The sequence below is a fragment of the Penicillium taxi genome (assembly GCF_028828555.1).
Source record: "Penicillium taxi strain IBT 34144 chromosome Unknown utg000004l_segment0_segment0, whole genome shotgun sequence".
Classification (NCBI taxonomy): domain Eukaryota; kingdom Fungi; phylum Ascomycota; class Eurotiomycetes; order Eurotiales; family Aspergillaceae; genus Penicillium; species Penicillium taxi.
Window position 1 is genome coordinate 5,934,425 of NW_026643206.1, and position 19,676 is coordinate 5,954,100.

The following is a 19,676-nucleotide window of genomic DNA, read 5'->3' on the forward strand; positions in this document are numbered from 1 at the left end:
ATCTGTACTTGAGTAACGTGATTGGCTTAGTCCTCCACCTGAAAGCGGCTGGGTAGAACCAGCCCCAACTAACCATCTCTCCCAACCACCCCTCCTCCAACCAATATCATCTCTCATCTATCCTACTAACCTTCATCTTTCATCCACTGCGTTTCCTTTGAATTGTCGAATTTACTTTTGTTTAAAAAAGCCACTTGTGTTAGAGTTCTCCTCTTGTCTATTACCCCACTTTTATCCTCTCTTCGGTATGTGCCTGCCTAATATTGTTGATAAATATTGTTGATAGACCGATAACTGATCAATATCTTAGTGCCGTTCCCCACGGCTGACCGCTTGTTGATTGTCTTATCGATATCAATTGTCATACCATCATGTCTCAATCTACACGCATATTTCCAAGTCCCCTCTCTGCCCCAGCTGAGATTATGCCGGCAACACCAGTGCGCCGCACAACTCTCTCACCTTCACCAGATCTGAGTGGCCCTATTAAAGCATCATCATCTCAATCAGACAAAAAGTTTCTATCTCCAACGCTATTCCCCCCTTCCGACATGACTCCTCCTCCTACTACTCAAATCCCTGGCGCCCCTCTTCGCCAGTCTCTCTCTCGTTCAATTAGCCCATCACTTGCCGCACCAGCGGGCCTAACAAATGCCCTCCGTGAGGCTTACGGGGTATCCGAGAACCTCCCTACAAATGAAGACATTGACAATGCCAATGAGACCCAACTTAGGATCATCGCAAAAGACCTTCTCGCCATGGCACAAGAAGATCGCATGTCCGCGTTACATTTCAAGCTGCAAAACAGTCTAGTTTCATTCGCCAGTAAAGAGGCTGTCAAGCGCGCCCAGGTTGAGCGTCAGCTTGCCAAGAGCGAGGTCGAAATCCTTCAGAGAATTGGGTCCCTCGATCCTTCGCGCCCGATTCCAGCTCATTCGCCCGTCTCCACTGACGACTACGTTGCCTCTCTCCAAAGGGCAGGAGAGTTGGAAGGCGCAAACGCTCTCCTGGATCGGCGCCTGCGTCATGCCAAGCGACTTATAGATGATGTTACTACCCGCTCCGTCGACTTGGCTGAGCAAAACGTCATGCTGAAGAAGCGCATTGAGGACAACCGCATCCACTTTAATCAGATTTACAACTATGGCTCCTTGTCCCCCAACATGCAGAACGAATATCGCTCTCTCTGCCGTGGAGAGCCCACCGACGGCCTGGCGGCTCTTCTGTTCGCGGACAAGTTCACCAACCGTCTCCATAAGCCCCACGATTCCTTTGATAGCCGTGGCTCAGTTCCAGTGACCCCTAAACAAACCCGCTCGGTTCGTCAAGAACATCCATACATGACCCCAGCTCAGGTCTCGCACGAACAACAATATGACAGTGACAGCACTGTATCTTTGTCGGCTCGCAATTCTGAAGATGAAGCCATTCAGAGCCGCCCGTCTATACGGTCTGGTCCACCGCGGACTAGCACCTTGCTCCAGTCTAAGCTTTTTGGCCACGTAATGAAACCCGGTGTAGAGCGGAATCATTCAACCAAGCGCAAGGCAAGCTTTGGCGAGAGTAGTACACCAAAGAAGAATAAGACGAATGGACCAGTCGGCCTAGGCATCGAAGCTTGAAGCCCTCACCACCACTTGGACATTTTTCTTGAATTAGCGCTGCGCTCTTTACTTTTGATTTTGCTTTTTGCGAAATGAACCTTATGAATGTAACCAACCCTCTCGGTAACTGATACGAATGATGAAATTTATGAGCTCAAGAATGGAAATTTGCTTAGGATTGCTTGCACAAGCTGGATGGCTGTACAATAGGTGCACAACTGCGACAAAATAAAAATGAAATTATCGCTATCCATCTTGTCCATTTCCCTTAGAGGCTGAAGAGTAACAGGTATCATAACTACCAAGTATGGAGTAGATCTGGATCCATAAGTAGTTCTTACAGGGTTCAAAAATTGCAAACTGCTGATAGCAAAATTACCTAAGCTCAAAAAGTGATATTGGTGCGCCGTATATCTGATTGGTTGATTTACCTTAGTCAGCATATGGCTGGATCAGGACTAGTTAGGGCCGCCCCACACTCGCTAAGGGCCGCACGAAGAAATTGACTGCTTCCCGTTCTTTCGACGAAATCGACCAGCAACCCTCCGACGACCAACACCGGCTCGATCCCCATCCATCACAATGGTGCGTTCCCCTCGATTCCCCATGGACGATGATGAATTGAAAAAGATACACGAATGAAGGACAACTTGGGCTGGAATTCTGTGTTGTCAAGGAACAAAATGGCTGATTCGACTGTTTGTGGCAATATAGGCGATCTCGCACAACAACCAGATCCAGAAGAACCGTGAGTGACTCCTTATGGTTTACGCTCTTTCTCAACGCTCAGCGACACTTTTAAAGTGGAATTATAAGGAATTTTGATTTAACAGTTTTTCAATAGACTTCCGCAAGGATTGGCAGAAGCGCGTGCGCGTGCACTTCAACCAGGTACGACCTCGAAAAATACTCCCCCATCAAGTCACTTGCAATACGAATGAAACGCCTTTCTATCGATTGAGACCAACTTCGAAAAAAATCTTCACGAATCGAACTTTGCCGACTAACATGAATTTTTTCTTGCTTTACAGCCCGGCCGCAAGCACCGTCGTCGTGAAAACCGTATCGCCAAGGCTGCTGCCGTTGCCCCCCGTCCCGTTGACAAGCTGCGTCCCGTTGTCCGATGCCCTACCATCAAGTACAACCGCCGTGTCCGTGCCGGTCGTGGTTTCACCCTGGCTGAGCTCAAGGTAAATATCGAACAACCAGAAGGAAATGCATTTGAAACAGAGGCTCATGGTTCTTTTTTCGAAATTTTTAGGAGGCTGGCATCGCCAAGAAGCTCGCCCCCACCGTTGGTATCGCTGTTGACCACCGCCGCACCAACTACTCCAAGGAGTCCCTTGTTGCCAACGTTGCCCGTCTCAAGGACTACAAGGCCCGCCTGATCCTCTTCCCCCGCAAGAGCGGTCAGTTCAAGAAGCTCGACTCTTCCGTCGAGGAGGTCAAGGCCGCTAAGGCTGGTGAGGGTCTCACCAAGAACGTCGGTGCTTCCTTCCCCATCGTCAACCCCGCTTTCGAGCACGCTATCACTGAGATCAAGCGTGACTCTCTTCCCGAGGGTGACAAGGCTGCCTACCGCCGCCTGCGTGACGCCCGCGCTGAGGCCCGCCACCGTGGCCAGCGTGAGAAGCGCGCCAAGGTCAAGGCTGAGGAGGAGAAGGACGCTAAGAAATAAATGTGTTAATTTCCTGCTCGTGCTGATGATGATGATCGGGTCGGTTTTTCGGATCGGGATGAGTGTAATGTGGCATGGCGTGTCGCCTCTTCCTTTTTCTTCGTTCAAACTGCATCCCTTTTCCCTCCTACCTTTTTTACCCCCTTGTCTCTAAAATAAAAGAACTCGGAAGATACTCTCGAAATGCAAAACCGCCCATTTTTCTCAATTCCTTTGACTGCTTTTTACCTATATTGGCTTTGGTATTTTGGTCTGTTTCTGGGGAGTTTGTCTGCGTATCTGCGCAAGGCACTTCGGAGCTATCGGGACAGTCGGTAGGAGGTATGGGATTACTAGAAATGGATTGATTTTCAAGGGATTCGAGGGCTTATGCTGCATACTTTCATTTCTAGGTAGTCTCGCCAATGATATGACACATTAACTGCACAGCTGCATAACTGTTCAACTACCAAGCAACCTTGGAACTTACTATACGTAAATGCCTATATGCATCGTTATTACGACTGGTAGAGTAAACCCCAATTTCATACAGAAACTTTGACTAGATGCGTCCACAGGACCTCCGTATATCCACGATCGATATAGTAGTCCTCAGAGCATGTTACCTCATCTTCAGGGCTTGCAGTTTCTCAAATTCGATGAGGAATCAAGATTTCAATAGCCCTGGAACGCTTCCAATGTTGTATGTGCACAGGCGTTGATACTAACTTACATCCATCTAAAGCCATAATACCACCCTTTGGTATAAAAATCATTCGTTATCTTGACCTCGACACTAGTACTCTCCTAGGGCTTCTTTTCCACAACTCTAGCCTACTTACGTTTTCCCACATATCTCCGCAAGATGACTGTCGATTTTGAAAGTGAGGAGATCAAAGCCATTAATTTTCTCATATTTATCCAGAATTCGAAGCGCTTGACTGTGGGTATGCTGAGAAGTGTTCTAGAGCCGGCCTCAACATTATCATTTACCTAGCCCTGGATAAGATGTTGGATTCATATTTGGATATGCTGTCTCATGGAACTGGTAACTTTAACGACAACAACTATGGTTGGTTAATATCACTTATAACATTGAAGAAGCCCAGAGATGGCTGCTAATAAAAGAAAGTTATATTAGTAGCCTTGGAAGGCATCCAGCATATATTGCGTCCAGAATTCGCTATATTCTGCGGTCCACATAAGAGCCATCCCTAAGCTATCCAGGACCCTTCCTTTTTTCGAAAAAGACTGATTCATTGACAGCCCTACGGGACTTATTGGTGACTTCATCACCAATTTCTGATAGTGTTTCAGGAGCATATGACTCTTCGGCTGACACATGAGGGTAAAGCATGGAGTGATAGTCATGGAGATTGGCTGATACAAGAGGAAGATAATAGATCAAGAGCTAGATGAGTGACTGCAAAGGGAGGTATTCGAGATATGTGAAAAAGAGAAAGAGACAAGAACGGGCGAAGCAGAACATGTTAGGAGACGCGGAGTTTAAAGAGAAGGAGACGGAGATGACCGAGACCACCCAGGTCAATAGCTGAGGATGTATGCACCATAACTACTTCGAAGGTTCGTAGGTAAGAGATATATTTTAGTTACCTATCCATGTCTACGGGGGTAGTGGGTACACAGACAATCAGATGAATCAAGTTCCAAGGTTCTGAAGGCACAGAGCCTGGTGATTAGATTACCTAGGTAGTACATATATTTCGTTGAAGTCATGTTGAGTATTTGAACCCACCCCTTACGCCAACGCTGAAAAGCTATATATATAAAAATACACCGATAGCACAAATAGCATCAAGTACCACCGAACAAGGCGCCAAGAGCACCTTCAGTTGCTCGGAAAATTGCATCGATACAAGCGCCTCCAACCTCACCTCGCGTGATAGCAGCCCCGTCCTCATGTAACAAAGCATGGAACAATTTCTTCACCTCCTGGTTGATTTTATTGCTAGACCCGCCATTGGATGAAGTAGAAATGCTGAGTTCAGATCGTAGTTGTGGCTCACCGGTCCAATCATCCAGGGCTATGATGTTTGATAAAAGCACAACAGGAGCGTCGGATGACTTGGACTTGATAACAAGTTTGCTGCGCTCGAGGTGTGGCAATAATTTTTGAAGCTCAGATATCGACATAACTCCAGCCTGAGAATCCAGTGGAGCGGCTTCCGCACTGCGTGATGAAGCGTTATCGAGGTGATTCTGAGAAATTCGGGCCCAGAGCTGGGCGCGGGCCACGGATGCTTCCCAATATCTGTTGATACCCCAACATAATGTGGCCACATCGAGTTTTAAAATAGGATTTGCCAGTCTAGAATCAATCCATTGACAAAGCGCATGAGGAATTCTACTTTTCCTGCTGTCATTATCATTAGGTACTGATACAGATACCACAGTCTGCGTCTCGGGATTTGCTTCATATACGACAGACACGTTGTATGTAGTCAGTGGAAATGGAGAGGGTGCTGTGAATTTCAAGACATGGGTTTCCAAGATAATGCGAGAGTTAGAGGCTGATGTTTGACTTATTTGTGTATGGACGGCCAAAGGGGCAAACAGGGTAAGATATTCCGATGACTGGGTAGACTCTTTCAAGGCGTATGGGTTTGTAGGTAGAGGTGAGGGTTGACGTTTAGGGCGAGAAATATTAGCGGAGAATGGGAGGAAGGCGGCAAGAAACGATGATATTGACACCGGGGCTTGCTTCGGCACTGGACGATCAGTGTAAGATGATTCCTCGGACAGTAACGTTCTATAATGTTAGTTAGAACTCGATTTTAGCCTTATTCGAGATTTGTACTCACAAAAACTTCTTGAGCTCTTTCGGATCTCGTTCCATATCTTCACTGGACTCGATCTTCCCAGCCCACCTTGTCAGCTCTGCAACGTCATTCCTCAGGCGTTGTAATTCTGCCTTCAGACTCTTTCGCGCTTGTCGTTTCTCTAAAGCTGCCGCAGATAGCTCATCGCGGGAAATATTCTCATCCTCCGAGCTTTCTTCTGGGTCCGACGGCTGGGATCTTAATTTTAAAGGGCTTTTTTGAAGCGCATCGGTGGCCCGTCGTTTCATATGTTTCTCATGCCTTGTACTTGGGCTACTACTCAATCGTGTCGAAATTCGACGATCGGGTGCTTTCACTAGCCCTAGCTGAGTTGGAGTGGGGGGAAGATCTGGCTCCAGTGGATCTTCGTCCATGAGTCCGTCATCTAAGCCGAAATCTAGCGATGGCCCTAAATCGGCATCTTGCGTTGCGCTGTCTAGCTCCAAGGCCAATTGAGCTTCGGGAGTATTTGAAAAATGTTCTGTCGATTGTATTTTTTTCCTGGTCGGGGTTCCAAACGTGAAATCGGAGGGTACAATTTTCATGGAAACCTTGCGAGGTAGTTTCGAAAAAGACTTAACGCCACTTGGACGCCTGCTGGGAGATAAAACGGGCGCATCGGCTGATCGGGAGGCTTTGAATGGACTGGAACCACTGAGTGAAGGTCGAAGAGGCTTGCGCTCACGGAGCCCAACTGCACTTGGGCGAGATTCGCCTGTACTATCATCTTGGCCTTGGCCTGCCCGACTGACTGGTCGTCGAATGGGGGATCTACTTAGAGCACGTTCGGCAATTTCAGAATGCGACCTGACCAAACTTGATCTCGTTGGAGATTGGAAAGATGGATGCGGAGGGTACGATTCGTTACGCGATCCAAGAGACCCAGATTCCATAGCGCCCACACTTTGGCGTGTTTTTTGGCGTTTTGGAGGTGACAACATTGTTTGTCGCGTTAGCATTGAATTATTTTACCTCGGCGTGACTCAATAAACAAAATGTTTGCATTGTTTGCACTTATGACTTAATGGGTTCGGCAAATCGGTTCCTGGATATTTGTAACTCTTGTTTTCTCCCACAACACCATGGAATGTCTCTCCGTGGGCAGACACTCACTTTCGACAAGAGTCTGTCCATATTCATTTTCAAATCGACTATTCTCTTCTCTCAGTCGGCAATATGCCTCGGCATCTACTCCGCGGCGCATGGCCGCTCAGAACTGGATCGGCAATCTTGAGTCCTCTGCCAAAAACTCCCAGGCATATCCTTTGTCAGGGTATTATAAATTAGTTTTAAATAACTCCACTCGCTATACCCCGACCGCGCCCTCAACACCCGCCCAACCTGAGCATGACTCAAAACCAGCAACGAAAGAGCAGACACCCCAAGAGAAAATGGCTATTGTGTTCGGCACACGCCTTGCTGGCCCGGGTCGTACCTCACGTTATAATCCTGGCGAAATGCCTCCTGAGGCCCAATGGAAGACAATCAATGGAGTACCTATACCGCCCCAGCCCGAGGAACCCGACAACTGCTGCATGAGTGGCTGTGTACACTGTGTTTGGGATGACTTCCGAGATGAAATGGAGGACTGGGCAGGAAGAGTTGCAACGGCCAAGGCTAAGGGCAGTGCCGAGAATGGAACAAAAGACATTCGCACTGTGCCGCAGACTGAGGTTCACGCAGCCCACCAAAGCATGGATGATGACGGTGGTGCAAGTGAATCAAATTGGCCAGCACCCAGTCAAGATGAGGACTTGTTCGCCGGCATCCCAGTCGGGATACGCGAGTTTATGAGAACTGAGAAGAAGCTGCGAGAGAGAAAAGAGGCCAAAAAAGAAACGGCCTAGAATATTAATATGTTACTGGATCACTTTGAGCAAGATCCGGAGAGAAGCGTTGCAAAGTTATGGGGTAAATTGTACATAGAACTTGACTACGACGTGCTGATCACAGCACATTTAGATAGTAGCATGTAGTTTACATAAAAAGATCTACTCTTGTTTTCGTTGTTCAATTCAACATTGCCTTATAGATCGTGGTCTCCGCGATGCCAAGACTATTTGCCGCAGCGTCAAATGCTCAATCTTTTTTTTGGGGAAATTTAAGTCACAAGAATACCAACTTTCCCTCAAATACGGAAGGTCTATCACCCGAATATCACAGGATAAAGGTCAATATCTGACTGGAACCTGGATTGATCCACGATAACTGCGCAATGCCCTCCTAATTCTCCTTTCGGCAACAACCTCCAAGATGGTGACAGGAACGAGCGCATGGCCTCGAATACGGGATTACAGACAAACACGCGGTTTAAATCGCAGTTGTGTCTACAAACATATATCATACTGGAGACCCAGTTATCTTGGATCACTACGATCGCAACGCGCCGTGCACACGACCCATGATCATGGACATGCCCCGGCGAAATCCAGCATAGTCACGAGAAATAAGCTTGCGACGGAATATCCCCACCATCCTGCATCGTTCTTTCGGTTGCCACTGGCTAATTTTCACCATGCTCGCGAGATGTTCAACGTACTTGGGTCAAGATCTTATGCTGTTGTCGCGGAGGCTAGCCAACATGTACAGCTCAAGTTAGGACCAAGTCTAGAATCAAAGGAAGATTCCAATGACAATTCGAAAAAATTGCTCAGAAAGGATCGTGCTCTCTTGCAGGAAGATTACAAGCGCAGACTGAAACTGTTAACGTATTGGTGTCGGAAACGATATGTGGAGGTGGATATCGATTATAAAGCCATAAAACCCATGGATACTGTCCTACATACTTTTGAAATGTGTTTTCGAATGCCAGGCATGGAAGAGTCAATTTGTATCAGAAGCGTGAGATCTGAGAAGGTAGGTTCTCTTTTAGCTGTACCTGATAAACATCCTTAATTAATCATTAACAGGACTTGTCTGTTGAGCTGGCATACAAACGTCTAATCACAAATCTAAGAAAAAGGGTATTTGGGATCGTCTTCTAAAGGTCGACACTCCAGGTTTCGAACAACAAGAAAGAGATCTGGAACATTGCAGGGCTTTGCGGAGAATTAATAAATTCAGGGTTGCTTTTGAATACTCCACCGTCAAAGATGCAACTTCCAGTAAGCAGTTTACTCGTTGTAAGGCGAGTTTTCGCCTACAAGGCTCTATGAAGTTCATCGAAGTAATTGCCGAAGCTTCCCACCAAGTAGGTCATTTTTGCCTCTGTATATCGGAATATACTCATCGCGTCTTTGCAGGAAGCAGCGAAGCGTGATACACTGCTCCTAATTGTACCACACTTACAGCAAGCTGGTATCTGGGATATATCTCTACTGGATGATCTCAAAGTGGCTACTCCCAAAGCGGCTGCTCCCAAAGTGACAGACAGCCCTGTGCATCCTGCTCCGGCAAAGACCTGTGCGAATATCACTCATCCACCACTTCAGACTGACCCAGCAATTAAAATTCACCAATTCGAGACTAATTCAGCAGAGACTTTCCCGAATGACATCCATTCTCCGCTGGGGGTTGATCCAGCGATAGAAATTCATCAATTTGAGTGCTTTTGGGTCAATAAGTGCTTCGAGGTTACAATGGAATCTACCTCTACTGCCCTCAAAGTATTTGTGTCTCATCCAGACATTGAGGAGCCACTACAGGCCACAGAGGTATGAATTACACATTGTCTGAAGTGCATAGCATTGACATAATTTATGAATTTTTATGCTAACTAGCTGTTTATAGACAATCGGGGGGCCATGGGAAAGGCGGAGGAGGGCCTTTTCAGAAATAATTTCAAACTTCAAGGAAGCCGGTGTCTGGGAGAAAATGTTGAGAACTGGTTTTTACCAGGCTCAGCTCGATGTGGATGCAGATTTAGTTTGGATGATGCAATGGGCCAGTACTGATCTATTCAAATCCCAAGATATCATGAGGAGGACTCTCATGAGGAGGACTCTCATGAAGAACATGACACCGCCGACATCATCGACACGCCAAACTCGTGCTCACTCGAGCGAAAGGGAGCAAAGGCGACGGTCCCACATATTAACTTTGAAAAAGTGGCATGAAACGGCAGGAGAATTATCAGATGTTCGGTCATCAAGGAATCTCTTGCCTGTTAATTTCTACCAGGAGAAAATCCTGGACCTGATCGATCATCACACATACAGCATTATCGTTGCCGCGACTGGATCTGGAAAATCAACCCAAATACCTCAAATGATTCTAGACTCTGCCATTGCAAAAGATTCCGGAGGGGAGCGCAAAATACTTTGTGTCCTGCCACGGAGGATGGCAGCAAAGATGTTGGCTGGCCGTGTTGCTGAAGAAAGAAACGAAAAAATCGGTGACACTGTGGGTTATACTGTTCGATTTGAACACCATACCCCAGAAAAAAATGGCAGCATCATGTATTGTACCAATGGTATAATGTTAAACATGCTTCAGTCATCTAAAGAAATTTGGCATTTCACGCATATCATCCTGGACGAAGTTCATGTACGAGACATTGGGATTGATTTCATCATGCTCCTGCTGAAACGCCATGTTGACCGATGCCGGCGGGAGAAACGTCCAGAGCCTCGAATCGTTATCATGAGTGCGACGGTAGATGTTGATCTCTTTTCGTCTTACTTCCTTAATGAAGGACCAAATGGGACGCTTCTCCCAGCGCCACATATCATCATTCCAGGTCGCCAACACCATGTGACGAAGTACTACCTTGATGATGTGCTGCAAAAATTGGAAAATTTCTATGACCCTGGTGTTCTATCATGTTACCTTGGAGAGAACCAGTCATCTCGATTTTTGGAGAATCACTATATTAATTTCGGCGATGCTGAGGACGTTCCGGATTATGCTGACGAAATGACGAAAGGGGAGCTTGATCCTCGCCTTAAGAGACTGGATATGACAAGATTAATTCCGTATGGATTGATTGCTGCCACTGTTATTCAGCTTCTATCTACAACAAAAACTGGGTCCATGCTAGTATTTCTCCCGGGTCTCGCTCAAATTTTTGCGTTCGAGAAAGAACTTCTAGGCTTCGGGTCCGATTCCAGTATCGATTTCTCGGATGGAAACCAGATCAGAATTTTGAAGCTGCATTCCTCCCTCCCCGAAGATATGAAGAAGCTCACACTCCCAGTCCCGGACGGTTGCCGAAGGATATTTCTCTCAACGGATATAGCTGAAGCATCTATCACGATCCCTGACGTGAAGTATGTTCTGGACTCAGGAAAAATGAACCAAAAGACGTTCAATTCTCGTCTCGGCTCCACAAGACATGAATGCACTTGGATCAGTCATTCCAGCTCAACTCAACGTGCGGGACGAGCAGGCAGAGTTCAAACTGGAGAGTATTACTTCTTCGGAACCAAGAAATGCTACGACTCTCTCCGAATTACCAAAAATCCCGAAATGAAGCGGTTAGACTTGGAAGAAATCTCGCTACGCGCAAAGAAAATAAATCCTGATCTTTCTATTGCCGACACTCTTCAACAAGCCATTGAACCCCCCAATAATGACCAAGTGCTCGTGGCTGTCGAATCCTTGAAGCGCTTACAGGCACTGGACCAAGATGAGAAAATTACCCGTCTCGGCGATATCCTTTCTCAAATTCCTACCAATCCAAGATTTGGCAAATTACTCTTTCTAGGCATTATATTCCGTTGCCTCGATCCACTCTTGATCACCGTTCTACTACAAGATCCACCGCTCTTCCAACGACGAGTCGACGTCGGCCAAGAGATTCAAGATGCTCGCAATGTCTTTGCCGGGCAGTCCCGCAGTGATCACATCAGTACTATCAACGGATTTATCGCCGTTCGAAAAGTGTGGGTTGAAGAGGGCCCAAGTGAAGCCTTTCGATTTGCAATTTCTCGTCATATCAGATGGAACAGTTTCAAAGATAAATACCACATGGCGGGCAATTATCTTACTGCAATGTTCAATTCCAGCCTGATAAATCACGCGGCGATACAAGACAAAACAACTCTTCAATTCGGTGGAGCTTATCTCAATGCCAACTCAGACAACACCAATCTCATCAAAGCTCTGCTACTGCATTGCCTGTATCCGCGAGTCGCAGCCCCCCAACCGATGCAGTACAGCAAGACGTTATCTTACTTTTCCCCGACCGAGCCCACCTCAGTCCACCGGCATAGCACCCTAACTTCTTCAACTGAACCTTCGCCCTCGGGTCTCTTGATATACAGCGAAAAATACAGTGCTGAACACCAGTCAAGACAAATGACAGTGGAAAACTCCATTGTCTCGCCATTGATGATGTGTCTTTTTGGAGGAAAGTTGACATCGAACGACCACATCCTCGACATCGACTCTTGGCTGCGCATCAATCTTGACCACAAGGAAGAATCACCGTTGAGTTCAAAAGATGACGCCCTCCACTACATGCTTAAGTTAAATAAAGCTCTTGGCATGGTAAGTCACCGTGAAACCCATTTATCCCTCTACCTTTTAGCTAACTTGAAACTTCCAATACTCCAGGCTTTAGAGGCCGCATATACATCTTTTATTCCTATCGCTAGCCTCAAAGACAAAACATCCGGTCAGGGTCGTTTGGCTATCAGAAAGGCTCGCGATGCCCTGTTCGCATCGCTGGAACACTCTGTTCTTCAGGTTCTGGCGCGTGATCGGTGCCCTGATCCTATCTTGTTGTCCAAACCCAAATCATGGGATCAACACGATTTGCATATGTTTGAGACCAGCGAGAAGGATGAAAAAGATGAAGAATAGTATTCTTGTGTATTATAGATCTATAGAATTAGGTCCAATGTTCAATATTTAAGCTTGTTTTCCTGGGCAGGCCCCGGGGCAATCTAATGGATTCAGCAGGGCTTCCAGGCTGTCAAATAAAAACGATAGGTATTGATTGTGGACGCCTATACCTAGGTCCGTACATGTCCGGGTTAATCAACCCATGGATCTTTGCCAGTTGGACCCTACCTAGGTAGACAGTTTTCGTGAAACGTGAACGGGTCCGTCCACCGGTCATGTACGGATCTATAGATCTTGGATTGATAAATATATCTCCTTCACCGCCCTCGATAATTTGCTTATCGTAAAAAAAAGTGCCCCCTCTCACTAGTTAGACAGAGAACATTTGAAATCAACGAGCCATGTCGCTCTCAAAAAGCGAGTCAGACGTGATCTTAAACCGCGCAAACGTCGCTCTCTCCCGCAGCCAGCGTCTCGTCGCATCATGGCTGCCAGCTCAAACAGCCGATGAACAATCCAACCCCAAAACCGAAGAGGAACTACAACGTGAAGAAGATGAGATTTTTACAGCCATTCCGGAAACGTAAGCCTTTACTCTATACTCTTTTGAATCTACCTCGCTCGACAGCCCGGTATAGCCGTTGAAAAAAGCAACACAATTGCTAATACCCATCTTACACAGCCTCGGAGTCGGCGCCCCCTCCCTGAAAAAGCAGCCGATGGAAGCTGGAACCGCACAGAGCTCAGCTCAAATGATAAACTACGGAAACAATTACTCGGAAGGAACTACGAGAAGGTTATGAAGGCTGCTGCGGCGAACAAGCCTGCTGCGAAGAGTGCTACTGTCCATGCGCGCTGGTCGAACGTGGCAGCTGAGCCGGAAAATAAGCCTGTTGAGGAGAGCGATGACGAAGAAGATGGGAGAGTGGCTATGGTTGGGAGGAAGAGGAAAGCTGCGCCACGTGTGAAGACAAAGAAGCTTGATACAGTGCAAGCGCAGAGCGAGGATAAGAATCGGGATCAAGATCAGGATCAGGATCAAACGATATACAAGAATGGCGATGAGGCTACTTCTTTGACGGAGGCTACTCCTACTGCTACTCGACAGGCTCCTTCAAAGGGGAGGAAGAAGGCGACAAGTTATTTGGATGAGATATTGGCCTCACGGGCAAAGAAGAGAAAGAAGTGAGTATTGGATAAAAGTCTTCTTTACTTCACGTCCATCGTTTACGAGTTGCTGCTCAAAAGCCGCAATTTGGACACCTTACCGTCTTCTCCACTCGTTATGAAACACTGAGTAGCGTTTATTACCTGAACCGGGCCGCGCTGTCTCAGAAAAGTCCAGATCTAATGAATATCTGAATACGTGGATGCTAGTCCATGAGATCAGCTGCCAAGTAGGTTAAGACGGGAGTTTTCAACGGAATCGATATTGCCAGGGGTGTTCATGTTTGGAAGGTTTAGTTTGTAATAACATGTGGTATAGTTAACCCTCCCATTGATCGTGAATTAAGAGCACAGGTTTAGAGTACAAATTTCCTTTTCCCCTCTGCCACGATTATTTGATTACTCCGCCTAACCCAAGGGTATATAAGATATGCGGTGAAAATAATGTAAGAACCCGGACGGCCTTTCGTCGAAAGCGCCTTGGCCTGGAAGATTCAAGAACAAATAAAAGGAGATATAAAAAATGAAAAGACGGAGGTAGGGCAAAAGAAAGAGACTGGTAGAGGAAGGAGAGAAGGAGAGGAAGAAAGACTGGTAGAGAGGAAGGAGAAAAGGAGAGGAAGAAAAAGATGGATACATCTACAGACACGAGAAAAATGAGATAAGGACGATCGGTATTCTGCCAAAGTATGCCCTGAGCTGGTTTTTTTTAGTATGCGAAGATGCTTTCAATAGCTGTCAAAGCTATGAGAACATTAGATTTGAGACGAAAAGATCTGTTCAAGGAATAGACAGCGATATTTAAGGGATGAGGGGCAGTCCACCAACTAGGCCACGACCTATATCATGCATGGAAATCATGCATGGAAAATCCACAGGCCGTTTATTCCAGCCTTTTGCGTTTGCTGCGATCGTCACTCATCAGCTGGTCTTCGTCGGGCCTCTCAGCCGTATCAGCGGGATTGAGAAGCGAATGAACATTGCTGGCCATACTAGAGCGACGGGTCGCTGGCAGGGAGGATTCGTGGCGAAGAAATCTGGAGCCCCCCAGAATCCAGCCGTTGTCAGCACTAAGCATGGATGGGGATGGCTCAGCATTGGCCGGCGGGGTACCATGGCGAGACTGATCTTGGAGACGTCTCGGAGCACCCATTTCATACTGAGCGAGGACGTCTCGAACTTGTTGGTCACTAGAGGCAGGCCCCCGATTCGGAGAAGAAGGCCAGGGTCCACTGGGCGGGTTTGCAGGTGGGAAAGGAGAAGTGGCTGAAGGTGGCCAATCGGTGTTGCGAATATCTGCAAAAGTATGGCGGCGGCCGAGACTAGGACCGGGAGGGGTAGAGATTGATAGAGGATGAGGGGTAGGTTGATGTTGCTGTTGTGCGTTTGGCGGAGCTTGTGGCCGATTGTAATTAGGTGGAGGAGCGTTAGCACCGCCAATGGAACCATACCGGCGTGGAGACACGGCAAGATGCGGTGGAACAGGTGGTCGAATCATAGAAGGACGCCGACTATCATCTTGGGGTAATTGGCGAGGAGACAAGGGTGGTCCGGTTTCAGAGAGGTTTCCAAAAAACGGTTGACGAGGCGGCATGAGAGAGTCGTTAGAGGACTCCATCGTGCGAACAAAAGTTTCAAGCTGTTTCTCAACCTCTCTTTGCATGTTTGAGACTGGGAATAGTCTGTTAGCTAGTAATCGACATGGGTACCCAGAGTGACTTGAGCCATACTATCGCGAAAGAGAGAGCTTTCCCTGTCAGGTACCACAGCCGACATGAAGTGAGAAATCGAGCGTGTCCACTGCGAAAGAATTTAGCACATTGAATGATCCCAATTCATTGGAGGAAAGATGTACATGATAGCATTTGGCTAAGCCTTCAGCCATATTCTGACATCGCGAATATAACGCCAAGTTTCCTTCCTCGGCACGGACTAAGCGATTGTGCATGTCGTAGAGGGAGTGTTCGAGATTCATCAGTCTTGCTTCAGTATCAGGGACCGGTTCTGCAGGGGTGCCTGGCGCTGATGCAGTAGCCTTATGACTTGGAAAGGAGTCGCGGTGGATTAGAGCATGTCGGGATGCACGACGTTTAATCTCTCGTAGGCCGACCAAATCACCTCGTTTAAAATTCCCATTTCCATGTTTAAACTCCCACAATGCAGAGTCCGGGGACCCCGTGTGAAACACATCGCTGACTGACAATTCATTCAGCAATTGCCTGGGTAGTGTCTACTTGGAGCAACGCACCTTTGTGAAATCCGTACATGTTCAGTTGCCGAACAAAAGAGGATATATTGGTGTGTTTGAAGTATTGGCTTGAAGCAAGTCAGCGACTATAGTTGCATTGGAGCAAGATGGTAGGAGTAGGTGATTAGAACTAACGCTAAGACTTTGGAGAACTCGGAAGTAGGTGACATGACAAAACTGTCGTTGGTACTGGACCAAGATATAAGATGTTGGATGCCGGGATCTTCCAACATGCTGTTTGGTAAAAGAAGTTAGCAATCAGGAAGCTTTGGAAAGAGAAGAACAGTCGAAACAAGATAAAACGACATACTTGTATAGCTTATGAATGAATGCAGTTTGTACCACTTTAGGCTGTTGAGCAGCGGCAGCAGCCCCGACAACCAGGTTTGGGGGGTTGCTATTCCCAATCTCAGAACCATTGATACTGATTGCGACCCGGTCGCCATCAGAACCTTGAATCGGCGCACCACCAGCAGTCGCAGATCCAGGGGGAGTTTTCTCCATTGCTCTCGAGTGATGCACAGAGGATGAAAGAACGGGGATATTTCTTGTTTTGCTGGTAGCATTTACAGACCCGGTAAAGGTGTTCCTGGAGGATGGGGGATCCGCGAGACCACTCATGTCGCGCGCAATGAAGGATGATCGGGAGTAGCGGGGCCCACACTCTATTTAAACAGCGCCACTAGTACGGAATAATAGAAGGTGTATTCCCGGTATTCAGGATCAGGAGGTTCAAGTTCAAGTTCGGAATCGAAATCAGAATCAGTGTTCAGGTTCGTGTCGAAGGGGGGGGGGGGGCAGACGCGATTGCCGTTGAAGCTCGTGGCGATAGAACGTGGGAAAGAAAGATAATCGCGGAGGCCCAGATAGGCGCAAATTAGCACCCAAGCATCAAATTGATACCTGGTCTGTCATTGCGCCAGCAAATTGATGTTCCAGGAGGTCCAGAGGTGGCCCTGGAGGTTGCGGGGAAATGGGAGAGAAAGATCCGGGCGTGAGAGATCGGGATGAAAACCAGGATAACCTTAGTTGCACAAGATGGATGATATTTGGAAGGGTGGAAGGTGGAGAAGGAAAAAGGGGGGTTGATGGAAGGAAATGGCTTCTCTGCTCCACCTGAATATACACTTATTCAGCTTTTCCCGTTCGAGAAATGGAACATATTAGGCTTTTTTTTCTATTTATACACAGTAAAACATGGTTATAACGAGGCTATAACGAGAAGATGTAACGAGCGGAACTCGGCTAAATTTTGGTTCCATATTAATAACGAGAAACCTCTTTAAAGGCTCGTAAAATGATTTCTCCCAAACAAAACTCGTTATAGCAAGTTAAACTTCACGTGCCAAAATGCCTCGCCACCGATCCTCATCTCTGAAAAACTTGACACAAAGGCCCATTACGTCAGATCAATAGCTCGCTTAATAGTTTCTTGAGACCTATAATCATTCTCTCTCTTCTTCCATCTCAGAGATCCTCTCCTCCCGATATTCCTATCTTGATGATATTAATAATAAAGTCATAAAGCTCCACAGTCAAAGTGCCTTCTGCAAGGTGGCTGGATCCTGAAGCGAAGCGAATTGCCTGCATCCTGTGTTTTCTCCATGTTATTCGATTGAGTAATTCAGGCGCTAACAGAATTTTGTATGTGTCTTATGGTATACTAATAAAGACAAAAGCCTCTATCGGCTCCACAATGTCCGCCACAATATCCGCCACAATCCAACTACGCTCCAGGGATGTGATCCTCGAGCCTCATGACCTTTTAGTAGGCAATAGCCATACTACATCTTGCGCTTTACACGATATCATTATGTTGAACCGCTGCACCATGGGCGACCTTCTTTAACGATGTGAAAGTTTCTGATAGAGGGCAGAAATGGTCTACAAAAGTGATTGATCATACCCAGTCATCTCGGGACATCCGTAAGGAGAAAATTGGGTTAGGAGATGAAACCGGCGTCCAGGGTCGCTTCAACCAGTCAATCAGCCAAGCTGTGGGAGCTGTGCTAGAGGCGCAATCAATTGAAGTATTGCTTGAAGACTTCAAAGCCTCGGGAGTGCATAGGCTTCCTGATTCTGATTAGCCTTGCTTCAATCGAAATGCTTTTAGAACTGACTCGAAAGTCTCATGAAACTTTACTCGAATCTCTTGTCGTTTAGAGAAGTGGCTACTCCAGAACTTTCGAATGTTAAGGGAGTCTCCAGGGACTTTATCCCATAAGACATACATGATATAGCCTCCGGGGACAATATCGTCTTCGTCTTGGAAGCTGAGCTGATACTTGAAGAGACAAAATCACAGCCTTGCTCCAGAGATTTTAAAGCGATTAACTCTGGAGTCTCTCATGGCTCAGCTGCCTGAGAAGCACGGACTGTAGGCTTCTGAAACTCAGTTCCGATAGTTGGGACCTGCTTCCAAATTCGCATAAACGCGATGTCCTCTTCGGTACGACACAAAAACTTCCCAATAACCTTTCCAGGGCCTAAACCATCGGCGACATCCCATTCTGTCGAGGCATATAAGTCCTCTCCAAGCTTCTCGAAAATTTCCCAGGTCTCGGTAGTGAAGTAAAATGGCGGTTCTGGCGATGAATTGATGGTTACCTTAGTGCCTTCAAGGCCATTAAAGAATTGCAGGGATACGGCCATGACGAGTCAGTTGTTGATAAGTGAGAGACTTCAAAGGTGACAGCAAACTAAGCAAATTTTACCGAAGAATGGGTGTGATTCGTGTGAATGATACAGGCCAGATAGTAGAGCCAACGGGATAAGTGAAGAAGGTATGAAAGCTGCCCAGGTGAAGATCATAAATTCCGTGCAGCAATCAATCGTCGTCACTTTGAACTAACTACACGTTGAACTTAATGCTTAATAAGCTGACGGAATAAAATGATTCGACTGATTGATTGGTTTCGAGTATGGGAATTCTTAGAGAGAGAGACGGCTAAATTAATATAACTAAATAAACATGAATGCCTAATGAATTAGTCTGACACACCCTTCAGCTTTTGATGTTATGATAGAAGCTGCCAAATTCATGATACTTGGTTGTTGAAATGCCTACGACTTCCTAGTCTATTAGATTCTCCATATTTCAACCAAATCTCATGCCGCTGGTGCGGTAATATCTTGGTGAGACCGTCAGCGATCATCTTATCAGTTTCAACCTAACTGACTTTGATTCGCTTCGTCTGGACTTTCTGTCAAAGCCAATGGTGATATACATTGGATTCTCACAGATTCAAGGTCTAGAGATTATCATACTATAAAGTTATATCAGTGTCAACTTTAAACCTATATTTTTTATGATTCGGCGCCACCAAATCATGGTTTTCCCGGCGTCTGATAGCCCTAAAGCTCTGCTTCTGATGTAGTTGTGAGCGTACTGGTGTGTCTGCTTTACAGAGAACAGGTACGGATGCAAATCATTG

At 46.7% G+C, this 19,676-nt stretch overlaps 10 protein-coding genes across 10 annotated transcripts; 7 read left to right on the top strand and 3 right to left on the bottom strand.

The window, feature by feature from the left end:
- Nucleotides 1-371: 371 nt before the first annotated feature.
- N7495_007100 (uncharacterized protein) lies at nt 372-1,622 on the top strand (the record flags this gene model as incomplete). Its single annotated transcript, XM_057209751.1, has 1 exon — nt 372-1,622. The coding sequence occupies one exon, from the start codon at nt 372-374 to the stop codon at nt 1,620-1,622; it is 1,251 nt and encodes a 416-aa protein (XP_057063525.1).
- A 564-nt stretch (nt 1,623-2,186) lies between these two features.
- N7495_007101 (60S ribosomal protein eL13) lies at nt 2,187-3,282 on the top strand (the record flags this gene model as incomplete). The annotated part of the gene is made up of 5 exons (XM_057209752.1): nt 2,187-2,189; nt 2,319-2,352; nt 2,449-2,495; nt 2,636-2,794; nt 2,866-3,282. 5 exons carry the CDS (start codon nt 2,187-2,189, stop codon nt 3,280-3,282), a joined length of 660 nt encoding a protein of 219 aa, XP_057063526.1.
- A 1,794-nt stretch (nt 3,283-5,076) lies between these two features.
- Nucleotides 5,077-7,042, bottom strand: N7495_007102 (uncharacterized protein; the record flags this gene model as incomplete). The annotated part of the gene is made up of 2 exons (XM_057209753.1): nt 5,077-6,031; nt 6,084-7,042. The coding sequence occupies 2 exons, from the start codon at nt 7,040-7,042 to the stop codon at nt 5,077-5,079; spliced, it is 1,914 nt and encodes a 637-aa protein (XP_057063527.1).
- Nucleotides 7,043-7,183: 141 nt separating this feature from the next.
- On the top strand, nt 7,184-7,948 carry N7495_007103 (oxidoreductase-like domain-containing protein; the record flags this gene model as incomplete). Its single annotated transcript, XM_057209754.1, has 1 exon — nt 7,184-7,948. One exon carries the CDS (start codon nt 7,184-7,186, stop codon nt 7,946-7,948), a length of 765 nt encoding a protein of 254 aa, XP_057063528.1.
- A 406-nt stretch (nt 7,949-8,354) lies between these two features.
- On the top strand, nt 8,355-9,760 carry N7495_007104 (uncharacterized protein; the record flags this gene model as incomplete). Its single annotated transcript, XM_057209755.1, has 2 exons — nt 8,355-8,817; nt 9,351-9,760. The coding sequence occupies 2 exons, from the start codon at nt 8,355-8,357 to the stop codon at nt 9,758-9,760; spliced, it is 873 nt and encodes a 290-aa protein (XP_057063529.1).
- A 154-nt stretch (nt 9,761-9,914) lies between these two features.
- N7495_007105 (uncharacterized protein) lies at nt 9,915-12,845 on the top strand (the record flags this gene model as incomplete). Its single annotated transcript, XM_057209756.1, has 1 exon — nt 9,915-12,845. One exon carries the CDS (start codon nt 9,915-9,917, stop codon nt 12,843-12,845), a length of 2,931 nt encoding a protein of 976 aa, XP_057063530.1.
- A 383-nt stretch (nt 12,846-13,228) lies between these two features.
- Nucleotides 13,229-14,016, top strand: N7495_007106 (DUF3245 domain-containing protein; the record flags this gene model as incomplete). Its single annotated transcript, XM_057209757.1, has 3 exons — nt 13,229-13,410; nt 13,456-13,459; nt 13,510-14,016. The coding sequence occupies 3 exons, from the start codon at nt 13,229-13,231 to the stop codon at nt 14,014-14,016; spliced, it is 693 nt and encodes a 230-aa protein (XP_057063531.1).
- An 861-nt stretch (nt 14,017-14,877) lies between these two features.
- Nucleotides 14,878-16,863, bottom strand: N7495_007107 (heat shock factor family protein; the record flags this gene model as incomplete). The annotated part of the gene is made up of 6 exons (XM_057209758.1): nt 14,878-15,665; nt 15,725-15,794; nt 15,850-16,190; nt 16,243-16,310; nt 16,378-16,476; nt 16,553-16,863. 6 exons carry the CDS (start codon nt 16,861-16,863, stop codon nt 14,878-14,880), a joined length of 1,677 nt encoding a protein of 558 aa, XP_057063532.1.
- A 1,075-nt stretch (nt 16,864-17,938) lies between these two features.
- N7495_007108 (uncharacterized protein) lies at nt 17,939-18,329 on the top strand (the record flags this gene model as incomplete). The annotated part of the gene is made up of 2 exons (XM_057209759.1): nt 17,939-18,010; nt 18,153-18,329. The coding sequence occupies 2 exons, from the start codon at nt 17,939-17,941 to the stop codon at nt 18,327-18,329; spliced, it is 249 nt and encodes an 82-aa protein (XP_057063533.1).
- Nucleotides 18,330-18,588: 259 nt separating this feature from the next.
- N7495_007109 (uncharacterized protein) lies at nt 18,589-18,894 on the bottom strand (the record flags this gene model as incomplete). The annotated part of the gene is made up of 1 exon (XM_057209760.1): nt 18,589-18,894. The coding sequence occupies one exon, from the start codon at nt 18,892-18,894 to the stop codon at nt 18,589-18,591; it is 306 nt and encodes a 101-aa protein (XP_057063534.1).
- Nucleotides 18,895-19,676: the final 782 nt, after the last annotated feature.